Here is a 23,608-nt window from a genome sequence, read left to right on the forward strand (position 1 = left end):
TACATGTGACCGTTTTGGTTTCGACGAGTCACGCGCAATAATCGTTATTTTGTACCCTGAAGAATGAGAGAAAGTTACCCTACCGAGTCTCGCCTACGGCTGCAGTATTTACATCGACGCGACGCCTTCCGCTATACCGGGAGGCTACGAAATGACAAACGGTGCACCGTGTGACGCCTCGATCATGCCTCTGGTCCGTGGTACGAGCAGAAAAAGAGGAACAAATGGGGATAAAATCGGTCGAGACGAGGAAAGACGTGGAAACGATTAAAAACAAGCGACTTTCACGAGATTCAGATTGGATGCCAAAAGGAATTCCTGGAATATCGATCGCTCGACTTCTTCGTCAGGGAATGTAGAGTAAAAAGAACCACCGCTGAAACGGGCTAATTGGAAAACCGGGAAAGTAGGGTTTACTCGACTAACGCGGACCTAACTGAAAGAAGAAGAATCGACACGGATTCGAACACTGTAATTTATCTGGAAATCAATTAGCCATGGAGACTGATGTACCGTGTAATTTGCATCTTTCTTTTGAAGATAGAAAATGTAAATCTAAATTCGGTGCTATTACAGATACTATACTGTAATATTTGCGACCGAGGAAATCTGTAGAAAAGTGGCACGAGGTATTTTCTTCCAACAAAAATACACTTACATTTAAATTTCCATTTAAATTTCGAGATCATCTTTAGTTTTATTCTCGCGCATCTCTGTTCCACTAAAAGAAACGAGACACTTTCAACAGTATCCTTCCAATAGAATCCCATCGTTGCACCGTTCTCCGTGAAAAGTTCACTCTGGTATATAGAATCGTGGTGAAGAGGCCTCGATAATTCTCCCGTGACGAGCATGCAACGTGTTCCAAACGACGCGAGTGCGATTAATAATCCAAAGTGTCGTTGCTCCGTGGCCGATGAGTGTCGAAACCGCGACTCTATTAGATATGTTAATCGCGGTTTGCATTGTGCGGAAAGCGTGCGGTTACGACCAGTTCTTTTCTAACTTTGATCGCTCGATCGTCCTTTAATTGCTCGGACAATTTGTTTGTAAGCAAACGATCGAGCCTTGTTTTGACGTCTTTAATACCGTTTATAACACTATGATAAATTTATCTTACGTTCGCGTGACAAGCGCTATTGAATATTTACATGTAATATTTCATACACCGCATTGCTCGATGAGAGTTCAAGCTTATATACATGTAATATCCATTTCAATACCGTAACAACTATCAGAGTAATGAAACCGAGCAATTTATACATTTTTAACGGAAACTTTATAAGTTTGTAAAAAAGTCGAACCTAAATAGAAATTTATTTCATTCGCCAAATATTATAGTAAGGCAAGGCCTTTGCTTCAAATACTACGTATATTATCGCGTATGCATTCTGGCCATTCGCACACTTTCATGTTGCATATCTAAACGCATAAATATCTAATCTAGTCATAACCTAATACCGTACTCAAAATCAAGTCAGACAATTCTCGTGCCTCTCAGCCAAGTTTCTTGACTCCGGTTTCTAATCGTCGCTCTCTCACGGGCAACGCTGTGTGAAGCACGGGTTTACCTGTCCGTTTCCACGAGATAAGGTTCAGGCTCTGGGCCGCGCGATAACGGCCGATAGATAAGCGCTGCTCTACCTCGACAGATTAAATCGTAGACGAGCGGGGAAAACTTCTCTACCGCCATGGGTTATCTGTCGTTTATCGTGGTGGACCGTTTCCCGGATTAAAATCTAAAAACCGGCCGAGTTCGTGTCCGCTTCGAGAAACACTTCTCCAATCCGGACTCGTACAGAAAATTAAAGCCACGAATTCCAAAACAGCACGATTTCATTTTTGACGCTAGATTACCACCGATATAATTGTTTTCAGCTTGCTTAGACTATCTAGCTATCCAATAACGTTTAAAATAATATAGAAATCTCATCTCTCCTCCTCGCTTTTTCGCCTTTGTATTTTTAAATAATCCATTGGGTCGAGTGATACAGTTCGATCGTTTCTCTCTCATTGATATACGCGTTTCGAAGAGTATCATAAAAATTATTTACACGAAGGAATCGAAATTTCGTCATAAGAAAAAATAAACAAGATCGATAATGAATAAACTGCAGATTTTGACGCATTTATGGGAAATTTCCAAGTACAAAAACACGTAATAGAACGTATATAAAGTATAGCATCTATCGTAATATTGACTAGATAAAAGAGATTCCATGTTTCTAACGAAATTCGTAAAAATATGAATTTCCATGAACGTCGGCAGTATAACAACGAATTAAAGAAGATAAATAAGAGCTGATTTTCGCGAAATATCGATTAGCGAACTTGCGCAGTTTTGGAATTCATAGCGTCGATTATGCTACAGAAATAGTGCGCGTCTAATTAAACTAGCGCGTAACAGAACCGTTGCAAGAGATTGTTCGGAGTTTAATCGCGATCGCGATTAAAAGTCTACTTGGATGTCGATTTCTTTTTAGTCGGTCGCGTACATGGAAACCGCTTGTGTTTATACATATGTACATTCTACGGTTAAAGAGGTTCGATGCGTGGAAGCCGCAAGAGAGAGAGCTCTCGATTCAATCGCGCGTAACTGAACGTTTCGTTGGTTTTGTTGCTCGCGACTATTCATCGACGATCATCGTAATTTCATTCCCGGACACGAGCAGGATGACAGTGATCGAACGCTATGGGATTCATTGTTCTCGGCACACTTCGACCTATCGTTTAATTCTTCTAATAGTTTCATTGCTCGAATTTATTTTTCTTTCTTTTTGATAATTTAGAGCTAGTTGCGAGATAAAATCGAGCAAGATTGAATATATTCGTTGGGCAAAAGTGTTAGATCAAGTACGTTATTGATCTTGTAACGTCAATTCGATATGAACGCGCAGACTGCCTCACTAGATGTTGTTACATAGGATGGAATCTAATTCTTCGGACGTTAATTCGCTGAATAGTACTGCGATAAATGAAGTCCTGGCCTAAATCTCGCGCAACACATACGAAACACATTGAAACATAAATCGAAGAAAGAACCGCAGAAGACGCGAAGCGAGTTTATCAAAAAATTATTCGGCAGAATTTTTAAAAAAATTGCTGCTGCTGAAACTGAAAACGGTACGTACGTTTATCGACACGTACCAACCTAGCCTAATGTATATTATCTCAATTGAAAACTACGATACCGAATAGACGCAAAGAGTTTTATGACTTTTTTACGGTCTCTATGACGCATTTTTACGAACACGAACAACGCAACCATAACTAGTCATATCTGAAAAAAAAAAAATATTACATCAGCAACTCCGGAAGTGTTCCCATACGGTATACGAATGAGAGGTTCTAATTTCCCTGATGTAGCCTGTTTGTGGTATTTAGTTGATTAGCTGGACCGCGCAGACCCGACAGTCGTCGGTCAAAGATACTGATAAGAACGTACGTCTATCAGCGGACGGAATTAACTATGGAGACGAGCTAAGAAAAGACTCTTCGCCACGGAACTTCTTTCGATTTCGTCTGGACACCGCCTGTCCCCTTTGGAATTAACCGATCTATCTTTCAGAAAAGAAGTAATAAAGAAGCAATCGCTCGTTAGAGCGCCCTGTTTCACCGTTCGATCTTTGCAGGCGAGGGTATCGACTCGCATTGAACTTGTTAGATTATTCAATCTCCCTCGTTTACTAGTCACGCTTTATCTGTTCGCTCCGAAATGATCTATTTTTACTTCGTTGCAGGTAACTGTATAGTAAATTAATTGTACAGTTATATCAGGAACATAGAATGATACCAAAATTATGTAACGTTAAACGTCGATGTTTGGCAAAGAGAAATATCAATTAATCCTTAGGTAGATAGCAAACGAAATTTCATTCTTGAATTTGTATTTTTATTGAAATAATCTATCAATAATCGAAGGTATCTTATACTCTTTCACTTTAACTCTACCGAAAAATCTCAAAACAATTTACTCGTTCGAGCTACCTATCTTTTGTATTCATGGCTGACTCCACGTTTCGAAAATCTACTCGTCCCGATGGAATCGTAAAAGCTTGAATTTTGGGTGGATTAAGCCGGAGATCCATCAGCAAGTCAAATTAAGCTATACTAAGCGAAGGATCGCGTATTTTTAATCGGGAGCGATGGGAACGTTTCAGTATAGATGCATCGAAGCGAATGTTTTCAAAATTAGCTTTGCTTGTCGTAACTTAGTTTAGTTTGCCGATAGATCTTGGGCTTTCGAACGGGTGCTCGCGAAACACACGCACCTGTGTGTATCCCGCTGCGTGACCGTAAGCGTTCGTATCCTGCACTTGGAGGAGGAGGCTCGCGTCGCACAAAAGCGTCGAGGGTAGCGCCGAGAACCCGTCTTCTTCGAAGCAACACGATCAAAGAAAAACGGACACGCTAGAGGACTCGTCAAATCCTTTTTTTTCTTCCTCTCCTTCTTACGTACGAACGAAAGCAGAAAGAAACGATCGCGGGAAGAAAGGATGGAGTAAGGCGTACGATGCATTTTAAACACGCGTATCCTGACCTCGAAACAGCGCTGATCTCAGAACCGTCAGCTGTGACTCACTTTCTCGTGTATCCGAAAACTCCTGTTCGTTCTCGCTCCGAGTTAATGAGAATTTTATTCCATCGCAATCCCACGCGTGTTTCGTGAACCAGAAAAGAAAAGAGGTACGGCGGTAATAGCGTACGGGAAATTGGTTTTTTCCTTTCACGATCTTTCTGCGTGATTGTTAGTCCCTGTCGTTCGGTTGTTACCGATTTCGAATACATCGACTGGCTCGGGATCTTGATCGTATGCCGTCTGGGAATGATTTCTGAATATAAAAGTTACTTGAGAATGAAACTTTTAATGCTTCGTTTCAGTGAGGGAATTTGAGGAATCTTAGTCAAATAAATTTGGAAAATTTAACGATCCCGAACATATGGACGATTATTCTTGAATCGCTTCTTGCGTCTTTTAATTATGTCTTGCGTCTTATGATCTTTTGTTTAGGATTTCATAGTTATTGTTCGAGCTTAAGAAATTTGTTAACCATAGAAAAATATGACTCAAACTGAGTTTAAAAAGTATCAGGTTGCACATTAAATTTAGGAAAATGTTCAGCTGGATATTTGGATTAGGTTAATTATCCCAATCTAAATACCTGTCCCTAAATTAATACACAGCAATAACTAGAAAAATTCCGATAATTAAAACCCGATAACATTTTTCGAATATTTAATTTCTCCTTGCGCGAAAGAAATTATCTTCTTCCATTAAATTCTATCCCCAATCGATTTCCATCCCCCGTGTCATAAATTCCTCTCCTCCACCCTAATCTTTATAATACGTTTCTATCTCTTCCTTCGTTTTCTCCACTGAACTTTTCATATCCCCAATTTCCTTCACATTCGACTTTTTTCCCCGGCAGACCTTAATATTCCAAAGACCTTCCACCATCTGCGTCGCAGAAATCTTCTTTCCCTCCGACTACGACTTTATTTGTCTTTAGTCGATTCAGTCGAACGAACACGTCCTTCGAGACCCGTTGTCCGAGCAGTCGGTGCATTCCCCGTCGCGTCGTCCAGAAAATATATCCACTAACAATAGCAGCCGCTGCTGGAAAGTGTCATACTCTGCCGTGCTTTACAGCCTTTCCCTGACCTGTTCGGAGGCATAGGATACCAAACGTGTGTATATGCGAGCTCATGGGTCTCCGTCTGGCCGGTGATGGGGCAAGAATAGAGGCGAAGGGTCGAGAGCGGACACACCAGTCCTACCAGTCGCGTCTGGGACGTCCATTCTCAGAAACCTGCCAAGTTAATAGCCGATGTAGCCGAGTAGGAAGTCCGTTGGCCTCTTGGCGTCTGGCAACGCGATGAATCGCCGCGACCTCGCTAATCCGCGATCATTGGATCCTCGTCTGAACCACAGGTTTAAAATTAAACCAGTTTCGTCGGCATGGACATTTAAAGTTTTTATATCACTTCGAAAGTGTCCTATTTTTATCTTTCGAGATTGGAATGGAAGGAAGACAATTTTTACTTGTTTATCTCCCGAATTCATCTTTTTCCCATGGGCCTCGTTTTTCGTGTTTTAAACTTGTGGCGAGAAAAAAGGCAGAAACTCCTAACTTACGGTCCTGCTACGAAAGATCTAGGATTCTAAAGCTCTCTACAATTCTCTAAGAAACCCTAGACCTTCGTCGAGTTTTGCAAATTTCTAAATTCTCCGAGAATCTTCAAATCTTTATCAGACATCGAAATTTTTCCACAAATTCCAGGAAAGAGTTGGATAACGTCGAGTAGAGTAGGATTTCGTCGAAGGAGAGGAAAGCGGGGGTGCAATTATCGTTTGAAGGCGATTTTCACGACTCGTTCTGTGTAACCGGCTGGGTTTATCGGTCGTAACTTATCGAGATTCATAGAAAGATAACGGTGACCTATAATAACGGGCGCGAAGTGTCGGTATCGCGGTTGAAATCGCGTGGGACCTGTGATCATTGGCCGGAATCGAACTTCCAAATGGCCGTGACGGTTGCGTAATCTTCGTGAAACACGTCGAACGTGTTTCGACTCGTCCATCGATGAAACTTTAGAAAGAGAAACGTAGAAACAGAAAAAAGAGAACACCTTACGAAATACGATCAACGTTTCCGTATAGTAGGATTCATTCATAATCTACGCGGCCAATTAAACGACGACGGTGTCGTGGTCGTTGGAGAAACGAAAGAGGGAAGAGAATATACGAATACGTGGAACAGGAAGTCGCGGAAACTGGATCTTGTTCGCGGTTAAGCAGCCTCGAGCGAAAGAATGGCCGCTACAAATGGCGAGGGGTAAAGGACAGGGCAGGCTGATTGGACTGCAGAAAGAATCAAGCGAATGATTTAATTTGTGCATGCCGGCTTTACTCGGTTTGCGATCTGTCGCACGCTGTCTCGTTTCATCGATTGCAACATAAATCTCGGGGCGAAAAGCGTTTTAGCTGAAACGACAGGTTCTCTATGTTGGACAACGATTTATCTGAATGAATCCTAAGGCTTTTGACATTTGTCTGCTTATTCACGTCGATTAGTAATGTTTCGTGTCAACTATAATTATTCTTAGACTATATATGTTTGTTCATTTATGAGAAATTTAACGATACAAAAATATACAACATATATGGAATCAGATATTTGATATAGGAATACGATATTTAATTAATGGGAAACATCTAAATTATCCAAACTGAAATACTTCATACACATTGAGACATTCTTTAGACGAGCCTTAGTTCGACTTCTATTCTTGTGTTCGTTAAAATATCAATTTATAACGATTCATTTCCAGAAAAAGGTAAATACCCAACGTAAATGAAGAATAGAAAATTTTGACTCGATGAAATGGATCCTGGTTATGCAAATGAGGTGGAATAGCGTAAAGACGTTTGAAATAAAGATGCAGGAGGTTCGTCGCGTCTCGTTCAAAGTTTATTGTCACACAAGACGGCGCGCGTGAATTTCACACACGCGATGGAATTCTTTTTCGATCGAAAGAGACGCGTGACGATCAGTGTCGCGTGAAGTCTGATTCATCGACTGGCACCGGACCGACCAGTACCGTACGGTGTGTATTTTCAATGAAGCTGGTAGTTCCTGTCGATGACGTGCAACCACGAACGCGTCCATTGCAAATGCAACGCCGTATGAGGTCAATTGTCAGTCGACGACTCAACGCCTGTCCAAGGGATCGATGTCGAAGACGTAATTCTTTCTCTCTTTACAATTTTCTTCACGTTCTTGTCTACATAGACAAACTACATCGTTAATTACCACGTGAAACAACATAGAATTAAAGAGAATTAAAAGGTTGAAAATCATAGCGATCTAAGTCGGTCCACTGCCAATTTTCATAACATACTATTTACCGTTTATCGTTAGAAAGAGTTGATTATATTTCTAAAAGTCGGGTGAAAATGTATCGTGGCAGGGAATAAAGTTACAGCTTAATTATGAAACTAAAGGGAAATAAATGATTTGAAATTCTTAAAATGTTCGCTCACACCATTACGATTTTCAGTTCAATCGAGTAACGAGAAAGTACGAAACAGCAAGGGTTGGAAAATTGTTTCGCTTGGCAGAAAATTGACGATAGCGTATGTTTGCTTTTTGTGGGACGAGAAAGTATAAGATAAATAAAAGCGAACGAAATTGAATCTTAGAAATTCGAAAGTAATAAAATACACTGTACAAATATGCTAGGAAGAAAGTAAATCTTCGAGGTGTAGGTAGCTTATCGTCGTAGGATTAACACAGAATTTTCTTTTATGCTTTTCAAAATGGTGTCATTCATATGTAAAATTTCAATAGTTGAACACGTTAATTAAGTTCTACCGTTGATCATACATCTATATTATTCCACCTGTGTAAATACAAGAATAAAGTGAGACACGAACGACGTCATTAAAAATGTCAGAATAGTCAGAGAAATCATCTTCGAATTGTTTTTGCAGGAAAATAATAGGCATGTCTGGGTTCAGGAAATTAAATTCTTTTTATCTTATCATTAGACGTTCTTTTTCAAATATCGAAATTCAACTGTTTTATTTTTATATAAATTTAGAGGTAGAACGAGGCAAGTACGAAGAATCAAGAATAAAAGTGAAAAGGAAAGGTGGAAAAATCAAAACGGAGGCGCGAGGAATAAAGAAAGAAAAGCGAAAAGTCGATAGGTAAATGAAAATAATAACAGACTGTCCGTAGAAACGTGAGCGTTCTGTCACGCTCCAAAAAGCAAGCGTCAATTACGCCATTTAATTGGGTGCAACAGGTGGCTGTTGACCGAGCTGATGGCAAGCAACGTCGCTCGGTTGCCCCTTTTTCGAAATAATAAGTTTCCTGGGAACCAGTCGGACGCGTGTACCGAAAACGGAAGTGGCCGGTTCCACTCCGTTGCAGAAGCGCGACTACTCCATCGTTCGTCTACGCGACCAGTTTTCCGTTCGCAGAAGACGGTGACCGTCCAGGGGCAATGTTAACATCTTCTCGGCGACTGATGCGACCAATGAGTCATTTATCGCGATGCACCAACGATAACGTCCCTGAGGCGGTGTACATTATGACGTAACGAGGATGCACCGTGATCGATGAATAGCAATCATCGATTTAGAAAAAAGAAAAAGTTCTATTATTGATGCAAAAAATAGCGAAAATTGTCAAGATTTTCCAAGAGGAATTTCAAGGGAAAATCTTTTAAGCGAAACTTTAGTCATTGGAAAAAATAAATCTGTGTGTCTTTGATTCTGTAGATACGTTGTTTCCCCTTTGGTTATACGAAAGATTCAACGAATTCAAACACATCAAGGCGTCTGAGAAAAAAATCGTATCGCGTCGGTTTCGAGCCTTCGGACGAAAAAATTACAGTGATCTCGCTGGAAGTCGAGTTGTTCCTGGCAACCCTTCATTACGAGCGACGTAGACTCTCCTTCATTTCGTGTTATACGCTCGCGAATTCAGAATCTTCGTCCGTTCTAAACTCGCTCGAAAGAGAAACAAAAGGAGAAACGGCACGAATCAAAGAAAGAAGATAAAAGAGTCGTGAGATTAGCTGAAAACACTCCAAGGAGGATTATCAGGAACGCGAGACACGCTAATGGCGACCTTGTAACGGGTGATTTAAAGAAACTCACGGAGACCGCGATCATGTCCTCGATGATAAGAGACGGCGCGCAATCTAAGCGCCATTCGAGCTCGTCAGTGTCTGCATTCTTCGCGAATCCCACGAATCTGGTTGCATTCCACTCTAATTAAAACCATCCCGCGCGTTAACGAAGTTTTCGTGTCGCGAAGCACTTAGTCTAACATCGAGAAATCAAAGACGCGCGTAAAGTTCGCTTCTTGGCGTCGCGACTACGCTCGATGGTTAATTTCTCGTCGTCCGCAGACGATCGTATCGAAGATAAGGGTGCGTGTACGTTGGTAAAATAAAAAGTCCTACACCTGCTCTAATCGTTAACGCCAAGTCGGCTTCTTGCCTTGTAATCGCACGTTAATTCCTTATACGGGTCCGCCGTTGGTTTGCAAACCCTCATTTTTAGCTTGAATATAGAAATTTAAGCGAAGAAGATACATCTATGTATGCATAATGTATGTTTCTTAACTTAAGTATGTGCAATTCTATTTTTAAATTTCTTTTAATTATACATGATTATTCTCCTTTTATTTGTACATCTTTGTACGTAACTTTTTCCGGCGAAGATATTCTAAAATTACGTTGGGTATTGGTATTTTTACATCGAAATTTATAAGAAAACTATTTGTATACTTATCGAACAATCACAGCATTTAACTAGAAAAATCGTTAACGAAACAATTTTATATATGAAAGCTTCAAAGTGTAAAGCTTACTTAAAAACTTATTGGATTTTACTGATCAAGGGTTACAAAATCATCCCAAACAGAGCGTAAGAAGTTTATCCTGTTTCCCGTTAACTTCGGGAAACTTGTAGTCCCTTGTTTGCAGTTAGCGGTAAACCGGAGACCGTTTCTAGATCAAATCAGCGACACTTTGTTGAACACAGCTTCATCTACGGCCGATCTCTCGTGAAACGTCTTTAGATACCTATTCCACGGACGAATCGTTTCTCCCGTCGATTCCAGGTCTCGTTCGAAAAGTCCTGGGAACCAGGGCCGACGCCTTTGTGAAAGATTGCTACCAATAGCTTCCAAAGAACCACGGAGCGAATCAACGAGGAACAGAGAAACCGAAGAATCTCGGGTGTAAACTCACCGAGCACGGAGAGGCTGAGTCCCGAGCCTGGTCTCGGTGATCTGTGCCTGTCTGGGGGCGCCATGGCGTTGCTTCGAGCGGGTTTATAGGGCGCCTTAATCCACTGGTAGACTCGTTTCTTTCATCGTAAAGTCACAAACACAGTCACTCGATTCGTTCCTCGACACTAGAACGAGAATTCTCGAAATACTAATGCAAACAATTATACACGACTGGCTATTCCTTCAGCAATTCTTCGAAGATTCCTCGATCGAGAGAAACGACGGATCACAAGGATGTTCTTTTCCTTGACACGAATTTCTCATTTTATTTTTTATTTAATACGATCGATCAACTGAAACAGTTCCCGCGCGACCACGCCAAAGCAACAAACGTACTGGAAAACGTCGCTCGAGGACGAACGTTATTAACGCGAGTACATGCTGCGAGAACGCTGGTCGAGCACCGACTGGTAGACACGAGCACTCCACCTCGAGCGCCGGTCGACTCGCATGACGCCTGATTGGCTGATTGGCCGACCGGTCGACTGGCTTGACTGGATAGACGCTGGTTATACCCGACGACTTGTCCCGATCCTCACGGTCGTTCTTCCATCGAGCTGCTCCGATGTCTGGTCTTAGCGTGCGCGCATGCGCGTTTCCTTCAATTCTATCGAGTCTTCTGCTTCTTCAAGCAGGCCAGCCTGCGCTCCCGTACCTCCGCACGATCTTTTTCTTCTTCGTCTACGTTTTTCTTTTGGGTCTGCTCCTTTTTTACTTTGGAGGGAATTTTAATTGTGCCACTGAACATATAGGTCGATTCAAATAGGGCTATCGGGAGTCTGCGGGAGATGAGAATGGTTTCGAGGCTCGGCCTGGTCAAGGACAAGATCGTGCCTCTTCCTGTCGTTGCATAAGACGATGTTTCTTTAGGACCGTTCAGAAATTTGCTGTTTATATCTTTTTTCGCTGTCTCTTCGTTGTAAGAGAAATTTCCATATCCAAGTATACACACTTCTTAATATCTTCTTTAAAATAGCTAGATACTTAATTGCGCGATACAACACGAATTAATGCAAAATAAATTTTATCTCTAAAAGTTCAACAAAGATACTCCATTCTTTGTACCGTCGTATTCACGAAACTTGCTCACGTAATTTAAATATTATATTATAGCCAGAGATTGAATCCCGGAGATTTAACAGAGCCGCTTCATACTTTATATCATCAAACATCGAACACGGCAGACAAACTATGTTTCAGCAGTTATTTTGCTGAAGCTGAATCATCCGACTGAAGTAACATAGCCATCGAATATAGAAAGTGTTAATTATGCAATGCGGATTGACTCAAAGCAAATTCAGTTCTCAGAAGATCGATCAAAAGTATTTTCTTAAAAGAAAGAGGATGTACTTCGTTCTTTGCATTGTTTCTTGTTGAACGAGAAGAAAGTTGTGTCTGTGCGTTTCCTTTCTTAAAATTCGACGGTGCAACTCTACGAACTGATTCAAAACGAGTTTATACTTCACACTTTGTATCATTAAACATCTAACACGGCAAGAAAATTGCGTTGCTGCCGTTCTTTTCCCGAAGCTCGATCACTCGGCTCGAATTCACGGCGCAGAAAGCGCGCACGCAAGACGATTGCGCAACCACTGGTTTATTTAATAAAACAAAGTTACGGCTAGTATCGAGTGGTAATAGCACGCTGCAGGGAATGCTACTGTTGTTCAACCGTCCAATGCCGAGAAGTTGACACGGCCGCGGCCGCTCGTTTATCCAGCAGGCGTGAACGCATTCAGATCTAGCACGTGTATGCAAAGATTGCAAAGTTCCTCGAAGTCCTTGCACGGTACGCATCGAAAACCAGGACACTTAAAGATCAGTAATCTACGCACATCGGACAGTTACGAGACAGTTGGTGTTATTTGATCCGTGTCTCAGTTTAACCCACGTTAATTCACTTTTTTGGACCAACTATCCCTCAGCTAAAGGAGATTTACTTTGGGCTGATGGATTCTAAACGAACCTTACATAACTTGTTCCCGAAAGAACATACAAACTAGTGGAATATTAATTTTCTTATATTTCGTAGATAGTCTTTAAGATCAGAATCAAAAAAAAAAAAAGAAGAAAAAGAAACAGAAAAATCAGTGTAGTGCGAAAAGCAATCCTCTAACTGTTTTAAGAAATATATTACTACGATATTAGTGCCGTTTCTATGTTAGTTTACTAGATGCAAAACACGAAGGAATAATACGAGCTAGACACACACACGAATGGAAGTAAATAACAAAACGCTAAAATATAACGCAAAATATTACGTACAAAACTACTATCGGCAACTACCCAATGACTTATAAACAGGGATATATATAAATGCTACAGTTATTAAAAAATCTAAGAGCAAAAGGTTGTAGTAGCAGTAGAAACTCTAGTCCAAGGAGAAGGATGATACGCGATCACGCAACCGCGGATACTCTCGTTCGCCCACTAGAAGGTGCTAACTGCGCGACGTTTAACGGAAGTAGCGTTGAAAGGACGCGTACTCGCGTTCTCCACGCGTTCAATGCTCGTACGCCCACCATCACGTCATGTAACAACCTGGTCAAAATTCAAAACCACTCGAGGATCAGATATTCAAACAAATCTGGAACTGAAATAAAATCAAGGATCCGATCGCGAGCGTATTAATTTCAAAGTTCTTTCAGTTATTTCCTGAAACCTTAACCGAGCAACTCGAACTCAAATTACTCGGATTTAAGCGTGAATTTCTGTTAGACCGAATTTTATATTTATATACGATCAAGTAAATATATACAATCTCCTTTGACATCGTTTTAGGTACTTATCCATTTCACCACGTCCGTTCATTTAAATGCAAGTTGCTCGATTCGAGTATCTTGCACGAACCCAAGCTTGAATTCAAGCGAGTTGATTAATCAGAACGAATCTTAAAGCAGACACGCCGCAGATTCACGAAACAGGTGAAGCTGGTCTAGGATTCAATCCTACATCGTCCTCCCTCTACCACGCCACTTTCTACTTTCTCGTCTGTTCGATATGCACAATATCTGCATAGTACACGTTTGATGTCGAATCGAGGAGGTTTCGAGGAGTGATCCTGCCGACGTCGCGGAGAAGAGAATAAAAAGAATGTGTTCCAGGAAACGAATTGTCGCGTTGGTTGCATTTAGAATTCTTCTCTATCCTTGCTCTAGTCGGCGATCACGAGAGAGGAGCCTTCGTCGATCCTTTCTCGCCGCCGTCGCGCCGCGTTCGTTCCTTCGAGCGATGCCCCTCTCCCAGGGTGACCCGATCTCTCGTGCGCCACGACGAACAGGTTAAAGTAGCTCCTCCACGTACATGGAGCGTGTATGTGTCGTATATTGCGTACGTAAGTACGAGCAGCCCACCACTCAGCCTACCAGCCGTATTATTACGTGTCGCTTTGCGGGTCTTACGACTCCCGTGTGCGCGCATGTAACAGGTTCCAGTCGCACGCAATGGTCGATCCCTCCCGGGGAAAAATGGGAGAGAAGCCAGTGTATACATGATCAAACTTTAAACCCAAATGACATATAAGGGGAAAAGAGGTTGGATTTTGTAGGAAAAATATAGGGAGAGGATTAGGGTATACACGCTGATTACGCGAACCACCCTTTTGTTGCGAATCGCGTGAATTTATGAAAGTACGTTGTATATTTTAGATATTTCAGGTTAAGCACCGTGTATATACCAATTCCACGATCCACGTGCGAAAATATTTCTACGCTCTTTCGATACTTTACCGAGGGTATTCATGAAACTGCCCTTAACGAATAAAAACCCACTTAACTTGAGACTTACTTCCTCTCGTTACCATAACTTATTACTATACCGTATATACTCTTACCGTAATGTAAAGGGCAATGCTACGCGCATAACTGACGTTGACGAAGCCAAGTCGATAAAAGACCAAGGTTTAAAAAGGGTGAGGCATATATAATTGACCACTATTGAACTACCTCTGATTTAGGTACTTCTTAGCAGGCATTATCGAAGGAAAAAAGGCCGGTAGTCGAAGAGGGAGCTACGACAAATTAACTACGCATGATCCTGCGATGAGATAGCCGGTATCGATACCGGAGTATAGCGGATCCTGTGTACTGGAAGGCAGGAGGCCGAGAACCCGGTGTGTTGTACCGTGCAAGTCGGTCCTTATACGGGTCTCGACACGAGGTACGCTCTCCCTCGAGCAAAAAGAACCCTCCGCGACGTGGCACACTCTGTAGCATGGTTTCGGTGGCCCGTCGAATACGCACGATACCGTACATCGTGCGTTTTCATCGAAAATCCATGGGCGATTGAATATTCTCATCGTCTCGCAGATGTATAATAAAACTTCTGAACTAAATCTCGAGTTACGGAGTTTTAGGAAAAATGTAACAGGTAATTTTCACAAAACGTGTTCGTAATTGAAAAATTTGGAATCACCATGTGTTCCAGCAAATCTAAGAATCTCGAATTAATAATAGAATTAGTTAAAGATCCTATATATGTACGAGGATACAACTGAGAACGTAGGTAATTTTAAATTAGTTAAAGTAACTTCTTAATAACAACAGGTAAATAGAGCGAAGGAGAGAGAGAGGAAAGCAACGGTAAGTGGTTGCAGCCGGTTAATTATAGTCGTGCGTTCGATGGGACGCGATAAAGTATCGAGGATGTCGATTCCGAATGCACCATCGGCGCAAAAATGGCGCAACTTCTGCCGCCAGGGAACAAATCGTCGCGCGTCGCGTCGACCAGACCGAATCTCCGTTAAAAACGACGGGTTCGTGGCGAAGTGCTCGTTTAATTACCGATGCTCGTTTCAGCGTGGGCTCTCCGGCTTCGTTGCACCGCCACAAGTCAGATCCCGGTCCGCCCACCCGCATCCGCCACACTGGCCTACGTGGAAAGGTGCGATATACACACCTTTATGCTCGTACGTAGTACATAACCGAGCCGTCGTCCACCGATTCGCTCTTTAGTTTCGCGTTTTTTCGTCAACCATTCGTATGTAAATCTTTTTTTGGAAAAATACGAAAATTGCACGAATGTACAGAGTTTTATAAAGAATATTGAAGAACCATCGATCTTTTCGAAGTATGCTATTGCTTTTGTAGGGACCTCCTCTATTCGTCACTCGTACAAAATGCAACCAAATAAATTTATGAAGTTGTACACGTACAGGCAAAACTTAGAGCTTTACAATTGATTAATTAAAAATACGATATTGTTTCCTGTACGTAATTAGAAATGGATTACATATTTAGCGATATAGTCATTTGGGAATATAATACAATACAGTTTATTTAATGCTTCAAATAATTAAAGTGTTTAATTGTCGATTGTAGTCAAAGTAACGGTAGCAAGAGGTTCGAGCGAAGACAAGGTGTAATTACACATCGAACGCAAAAGTGTCAAAACTATTTATAGCACGGTTGGCACGATGTCGAACGGCATGCCGAAGGGCCGATGAGAGGAAATTATTCGCGTTACTTCAAGCTCTACCGACGCATTAGGTACAATTGGGTGCGTGGGCAATGTTAAACGTTAAATCGTTCGTTACGATAGGAGACGATGCGACGAGATTGCTCGCCCACGTACGAATTTCCTGCGGCACCGTTGCGGTGTACTTTATTCGGGTCTAGGTACCAGAATCTCTCAATGGCCGCGATTAAATGGTAGTGGAAAGTGTGTCTCGTTTCGACTCAAACTACTCTTCATGCATCTTTATCGCCGATCATTACACCGCGGATTTTGACGAATTTATGGAAAATTTGAAGATGCGGTAACGCACAGAATGTAGAATGTGAAAGTAGACGGTTCGTCAGAATTTCTAACGAATAAAGCGTGCCTCTACTTAAGTTTTGTTGCTTGTATCCATGAAATATGTTACGCAAAATATTACAAAACGATAAAAGACTCGAAAGAAATTTGCCAGCAGACTCGAAGACGAGACAAGGGGGTCTTGTTATTGGAGAAGTCTACGTTATGAGACTTAGGAATAGCAGTTCTTTAAAATACCATATCAGCTCATAAAATACGCTATATTAGCTGATCGCTAATAAAAACGCAATATATATATAAAAAAAAAAAAAAAATCCGCCGTCTACTAATAAACGTCTTAGAGGATCTCCAGTCCAAAGATTTCTCCTTGCGTAGGTACTTACCTACCTTATTTTTTTTCTTTTTATCGTCTTGAAGCTGTTAATATACGTGAAAGTCGAACGCTGCGGCTCGAGAACCAGTGGACCATTTTCGAGCTGCGAAGTCTCGCGAACAAGAAAGACAAAGATTCCACTCGTCGTGGAATTTCAGTGGCTGCGTAGAATGGTGCGGATTCCTCGAAGGAATTCGCTCGACGGAGGGGTCGATTCCGTCGTGCGAGGGGGTTAATGACGAGAAAAGGGGAGCGAAAAAATGCGGCTCAGCCACGTCATTCGACAGGTAGTTGCCCTGGGAAGATCGTAGACGCCGAGGAATCTTTTCTGTAGGAGCATAGAGATTCCTTTACTCTGGCGTTTTCTCCCCACCAGAATTCATCGAATCGGTTTCATGAGAGAGCTTAAGGTCAGCGGACCGTTGCAACCCGCCACGCTGCGAAGATTCATTTCGGAAGATAGAGCTGAGGTCGGGAGAGAGAAAAGAACCGGTCGTAAATTTCTGTAAATTTCGTGCCCGAAATATTATCTCCGTTCTCGGTACTGTAACACCACCGAGGAAACACGCTCGGCTTCGTACCGTGCTCGTTCAACATATGTATTCACGTGTCGTGCCACGTTCACGCGACTTTTCGTTTAACCCGTTAAGCACCAACGTTCCGTTAACGCAACGTTACGCTTGGACTTTCTTTTTAATCGATTCGCGTTATTTAATTTCGACCTATTTATTTGAATATATAGATATCTATGAATACCGTCGAAATCCAGATTTAATACTTTGAAGAATGCTTCGGACTACGAAATTAACGCGCTAATAGAAAAGACGATCGAGCATGGAAACAGCCTACGTGAATTTCGCATCGATCTGACTCTTTTCTGACCTGCCAAACGTATTGGCAAGTTTTCGCAATTCTTCTCTAAATACGAAATTACGAAACCGTCCCAGGATGTGAGATCAAAAGATACACACAACGGTCTTTCTTAACAAGGAACCACTTAAGGAACCACGACGAACGGTCGAAGCAAAAATAGAAAGAAAATAAAGAACAAAAAGTTTTAACGCAAAGGAAACGAAGCGCCGCGTTAAAAAAAGTTTATTCTACAATTTTCAATTTATTTTCACGTGGAATCGCTTCGTTGCCGATCGTACTACGATCGTTGAAGCGCTCTGTATAGATAAGCGTACTTTTTGTGGAGCGTAAAAGGCGTGAAAAGCCAGTCGAAAATACGAGGCAACTCTGGCAGCGGTAACCTCCAGCGGAACGTATCGTTTCTACGTGTGTCGCATTAAAATATATCCCTTCGGCTGTTAAGATACTAATTACGATTGCCAAACGCGAGGCCTAAGGCACGAGACTAAACGCGAGTCCGACTCGATCGTTATACGCTCGTGCGCGCGTGTTTCGCTAAGAAATAACACCTCATCGTTCTTAACGTCAGCCGCGCCAACGGATACGCTCTGCTCGCGCGGCTTGAATTATACCTCTGGCGCTGTGCGTGCCAGGAGGATGGTTGGTTGGAACCGATTGAACCAGAAGAAGTCCTACGAAGGACTTGTTTCGAAGAGAGAAGAAAACATGTCCGACCGACGTGACACGACGCGCCAAATTTATTTAGGCCCTCGCGGGCTACGATCGTTAAACTCTCCTCCGATGCGAGGTTACGATCGATAAAAGTATTCTCGTATCACGTCGGCAAGCCCTGTTTCTTTACGATCGTGAAAGAGGCAATAACTTTATCGTCGGTCGATCGCGTTATGCCTGACATATCTTGTATATTCTTCCGTAGTTTTCTATAGTTTTTCTACATTCGTAGATCAAAAAGTCTCGTCGAATGCGGCTACCAGCATCGAACACGGTCGCTTATCGCGAGGACCTCGTGAAATACATACCGTCGAATCGGCAGACCAATATCGCGGATACCTAGTCCGCCCACGTGTCCACTTCTACAGGCCAAACGCAAACGCAGACGTACTCGAACACATAGAATTCGATGGAACGAGTATGAGCGTAATTTCGCGCGTCCGTGTAATCGTGGTCCACGGTTGAAATCAAGAAAGCGGCGAGGAGGGGCAGGAACGAAGAAGGAAACGAGACACCGGTTTTCCAGCGGGCTGCATTCATGAAGTCGAATGAACGAACGGCCGTGCACACGCGAACACGAATTAAGCTTGTCCCCGAGCGTAAGCATGCTGCTACGGCTACACGGGACCGACATGTCCGCTCGCGATTTACACTGAATGGCACCTTTCACGTGGGTGCAATCGCGTAAACGTCGATACACGTCGGTCGCAACGAATTAAGGAGAAGAGACTCGTGGAAGATGCTCTCGCTCGGATCCAGTTTCACGCAACAGCGCTCATAAACTGCTCGCAAGATCCTCACTGAAGCAACAACGAGCGACATTTTGTTGCACGTTGTTGCTGTATGTTGCAGATGGTACGCAATAAATATCAATTTGCAAAAATATTTTCCACGCACCGAAACGATGTAACCAGGAGAATAATTGGACTTTGTTTCTTCGAGTTTACTTTGGTTGCTCGTGCACGAGCTCGTGAAAACTTGTTCGTTGATCGGTCCTTGAGAATGAGACTTTCACGGCTGCTCTACCGACAAGTCTCATCCGAAACACAATACACGAGGAAGTCCGTGTCCGCTTTTCAATGGCCCTGACTGCGATACCGCGTGTCGACCATCTACAATCGACATCGGATCCCCGTTTAACTTTTGGCGATTTCAGAGAACAGTGTTTGGTTATAAGAGACAAGGAATCCAGACAGCGCACGATGTCTTAAATCGAGTGGAAGCTGGATGTTTACGGGACTGTCGAGTATTTGTTCTATAGCGATAAGATGATAGTCTTCTTATCGAAGACGATAAGGATCTACTCTTATCTACTTGGAAAATGAAATTGATGTATATTTTTGTATCGTACGTCATATATAAACTGTAAACTTCCTGCATAGAAATCCGTGTCACTTGCAAGATCTCGATATTGTCTTCATACACCAAACGTTACCAAATTCCAATGACCAAATGAATTTTAATCGGACGATACAGCTTCAAAACACAGATATACGTCTATTGTCTTCCGGATCGGAGACAGATTGACTCCAATCGCTTGTGTGACACACACGCGTATACCTTTTGTATCTCTCATTAGATATCGACTTAACAGCCTCGATTTCGAATTAATTACAGCGTTGGAACGTCTTAAAAAAATGTATCCGCAGACCACCAAAAGCGTAAATTATTCGACAAGTTTATTGCTCGGAGTAACGAAAAACCGGAGGACGTGGCAGTGTAGCGTGCAGATACTCGAACCTTTGCGGTGTATTCGTGCAACGTACGCAAAAACCGCTCGCAGATACGCGTGCGTTCGCCCACGCCAGCTCCTACACGCCGCAACGTCGCTCTTTCCACGCACGCTGGTCCGACACACTCGGCTGTATGCCTCGGTTCATTCAGTCGTTCGAATCCTTCTTTCATTCAAGGCCCGATATACTTCGATCGCGCCACATTCAGCAGGCGGTTCGTGGATGTGGATAGGCACGTGTGTGCACGTGCACTCGTGAAAGAGCGAGCCAGTAGACGCGAGTACTAGCGATGTAGCGAACCAGTACTTGTTCGTCCTATTGCGCGAACTCGTCTAAAGTTTTGATCCTCAAAGATGTTGCAAAGTACTTTTTCTAGCGTTTGTCGAGGTGATTTTTAATCGAACATTTCTTCCGTCTATTCATTTTCGTCTTTCAGCCAGTTTCTCTGTACAAAATCGTGGGCAAAATTTATACCTTGTAGAGGTGTACCGTCCTCGGAAGAATATCAGAAGCGGCATCGAAGAAAATGACACACGGAATAGAACATGAATTTAGAAAGAACATTCAATTAGCTTAATTATTTAGATACAAATTTATATCTAAAATAAAATACATTAAAATCGTCACGATAACATCGACGTACTGATAACTATCTCTAAATACCCGATAATGAATTTCATGGAGGTAGCTAGAGATAGATAATAACAAATTTCAAACGCACAAACACGTTCCTGCCACGTGCCTTCAAATCTCCGCGAGACATCAAGAATGTCAAACCTCCATAAAAATTCTCTTTACCGTTCCTCGCTCCCTATCGATACTTTTCCATAAATATTCACTCGTCCCTCGATCGTTGTTCCACGCGAAACTATCACTCACACGATAATGAGCTACTGCTAGGTTTATCGAACTATATCGTGATAAAGAACGAACGAACCTCGGAAGCGTCGTGTTACATCGCTCGGTTCACGGGAGTTCTTACGGAAGGAATTCGTTTCGTATAAATTAGCTCGGGTAATTACCATGCAATTAAGAGGGGTGATAGTAATAGTTGCCGTGTAATTAATTAACACGGTGCGGAACATGAAATTTCCAAGAAATTCCTGCCAATTACGTTTCGTCCATACGCTTAGTCCAGTGATCTAGTTTTCGTTCGACGATTATCAGGATTACGCGTTCCTTCCTCTGCCGTTTGCTTGTTCGTTTAAACGAGAAACCGTTCGACGTAATTGCGGATTTTTTTGCCAACGATAACATCTAGGTACGTACGTCACGTACCAGCTTACGGCTGTGCCGAACGGTTCGTTCTCTCAATCGATCGCCAGTACGCTACTGGATGGAATCGATATTGCGAGCTTGCAATATAACGCAAAGTTAAGTAGGGTCACCAATTGATCTTTAATCGCAACTATAGATCTACATGTATTCTACACGCACGTAGGCGCTTATGCTACCGTTCAGTAGTATCCGAACTCGCCGTTTACTTCTGACAAGATGTATTTTAATTAGAGAATAAAAACGAAATTGCAGCGAGTTACACGCGTCACGAGGGCAACACCAGAGGAGAGGAAAATCGGGCCAGTATAGCGCGCGTAAAAAATTCAGAAGCGTGTCACACACAAGCTGCCGAGCAAATTGATCGCTGTTTCGTATCGGCTGAAAGATCTATAACAATAACGGTTTCGATTACGTTTTACAACACGTGTACGGTGGTTTTATCGCGCGACGAGGTGTCGGTACAGACACAGGGACCGACCGATAAATGCACCGACAACACAGGTTGGGCAATACACTGGTGGATCGGCCTGGGGCGAGATTGGTGCAACTGTTCACGAAGAGTAACAAGTAGAAAAGCGAGAGTCGAAGAGAGGATCGAGACGAGACGTTAACGCTATTGACGCGAATTAACCGTCCAAATGGTATATAATTTACAGATAATTAGTGGCCCCGCGGCTATCCATTACGGAACACTCGTCATAGTCCACTTGCTCGTTAATTAAATTTTACAATCGCTCGACCTCGCGGCAACATAGGGCACTGACGTCTAAGAATGTTCGCTAAGAGTAGATGACGAGGCATGGGTACGCTCTTCGAGGATTTCGAAATAATTGTTATTGATCGTAAGTAGCTCTGCGTTTTTTAAGTATTATACTATATATGTTTGTTTTTCTAAGTGCGACATTATTATATATGTACTTACATATTGTCGGTTCGTTAAAAGGTTCGCTTTAGGCTTCGAGGATAGCTAGTAAGATACTGTTCGTCCATATCGCTTACTATTCGACGAAAGATTACGGCCTTATTTTATGTTGCAACGTTATTCTTGTTAGACGGTACAATTTTCTACGATATCGCGATATTTCAATCCTATTAAATAGCTGAGTTTGAGAATTAACGTTTAAAGATTTTACAGACTTTTACGATCTAAAGGAAGAAGCGCTGGAAACTGTTTACGATACATTACGTACGTACAATACATACAGTCCATTTTACCCAGGCGCGATCTTCTGGCTCGAAAGAGACGAAATATCGTTCGCCTTGAAACAGTATGAAGTTACTTTCACGATTTTCGTCGCGCTCGCGGCGACCTAATTAACGAAGAAGAGAAATCTTTCCGATTAACCCCACGAGCCACTTCGTATATCAACTATATCAACTTCCAAAATTACTCTTCTACCAAAAACGACCATCAAAGTCAAGGGTCGGAAAGGTTCCAGAACTAATTGTTAATAGCCGCTATATAATGCTTCTGAGCGAAACAGTTACGAAGAACCGAAACGATGCTGCCACTGTTACGAGCGAAAAAGGTTCTGACCGATATCAAATCCGGCTACGATTCCGATATTGGTTCTGTTCCGATCATACACCGTGGTCCTAAAATTCCTGCTACAATTGAAATCAAAGCTCGATTCCGTGGCTCGGAATAAGATGAAAATCCATCTTTACCACAAATTTACAGCGTACAGTTTAAATTCGACGATTAGGTTCAAATCTTTGCATGCTTACCACGGAATCAAAACTTTAACCTGCCTATTCCGCGACGAGTTCTCAGTTTACCACAGAAACGCAGCAAACGCTAGGCGGATCGCCGTAGATTCCCACGAAAGAAGAAAAACCACTGGGATCGGCTCGTTACGATCGGCGGCCGTCGGTGCACCACGACGACCAACGTCACGAACGACCACCATTCTACGCGATTACCATCTCTCCAACTCGTACACGTTCGAAGTCGATCGCTCTACACGCACTAAGCCGCTCCTAGGCGTTTTTTCGCCGAGGGGATTCTACGTGCTCGAGATCGTGGACCTGACGAGGGCGCTGAAAGCCACGGCCCCACGGAGTTTTATGCCGCC

General features: G+C 42.5%; 2 protein-coding genes across 5 annotated transcripts in view; both read right to left on the bottom strand.

Moving 5' to 3' along the window:
• LOC139990662 (aldo-keto reductase 1B-like) overlaps positions 1–23,608 on the bottom strand; it is a 100,135-nt gene that overhangs the window by 30,160 nt on the left and 46,367 nt on the right. The window lies entirely within an intron of this gene.
• Positions 1–23,608, bottom strand: part of Rols (zinc-RING finger and ankyrin repeat domain-containing protein rolling pebbles) — a 48,807-nt gene that overhangs the window by 14,818 nt on the left and 10,381 nt on the right. The window contains exon 1 of one of the 3 annotated variants that reach the window (XM_072010070.1): positions 10,771–11,343. The exons of the other annotated variants lie outside the window; for them this stretch is intronic. Within the exon in view, the coding sequence (XP_071866171.1) occupies positions 10,771–10,834 (64 nt within the window). The 5' untranslated portion in view covers positions 10,835–11,343. Of the gene's footprint in view, positions 1–10,770; positions 11,344–23,608 lie in introns of those variants that run through there. 3 annotated transcript variants of the gene reach the window in all.

This window comes from Bombus fervidus, chromosome 9, assembly GCF_041682495.2.
Source record: "Bombus fervidus isolate BK054 chromosome 9, iyBomFerv1, whole genome shotgun sequence".
NCBI lineage: Eukaryota > Metazoa > Arthropoda > Insecta > Hymenoptera > Apidae > Bombus > Bombus fervidus.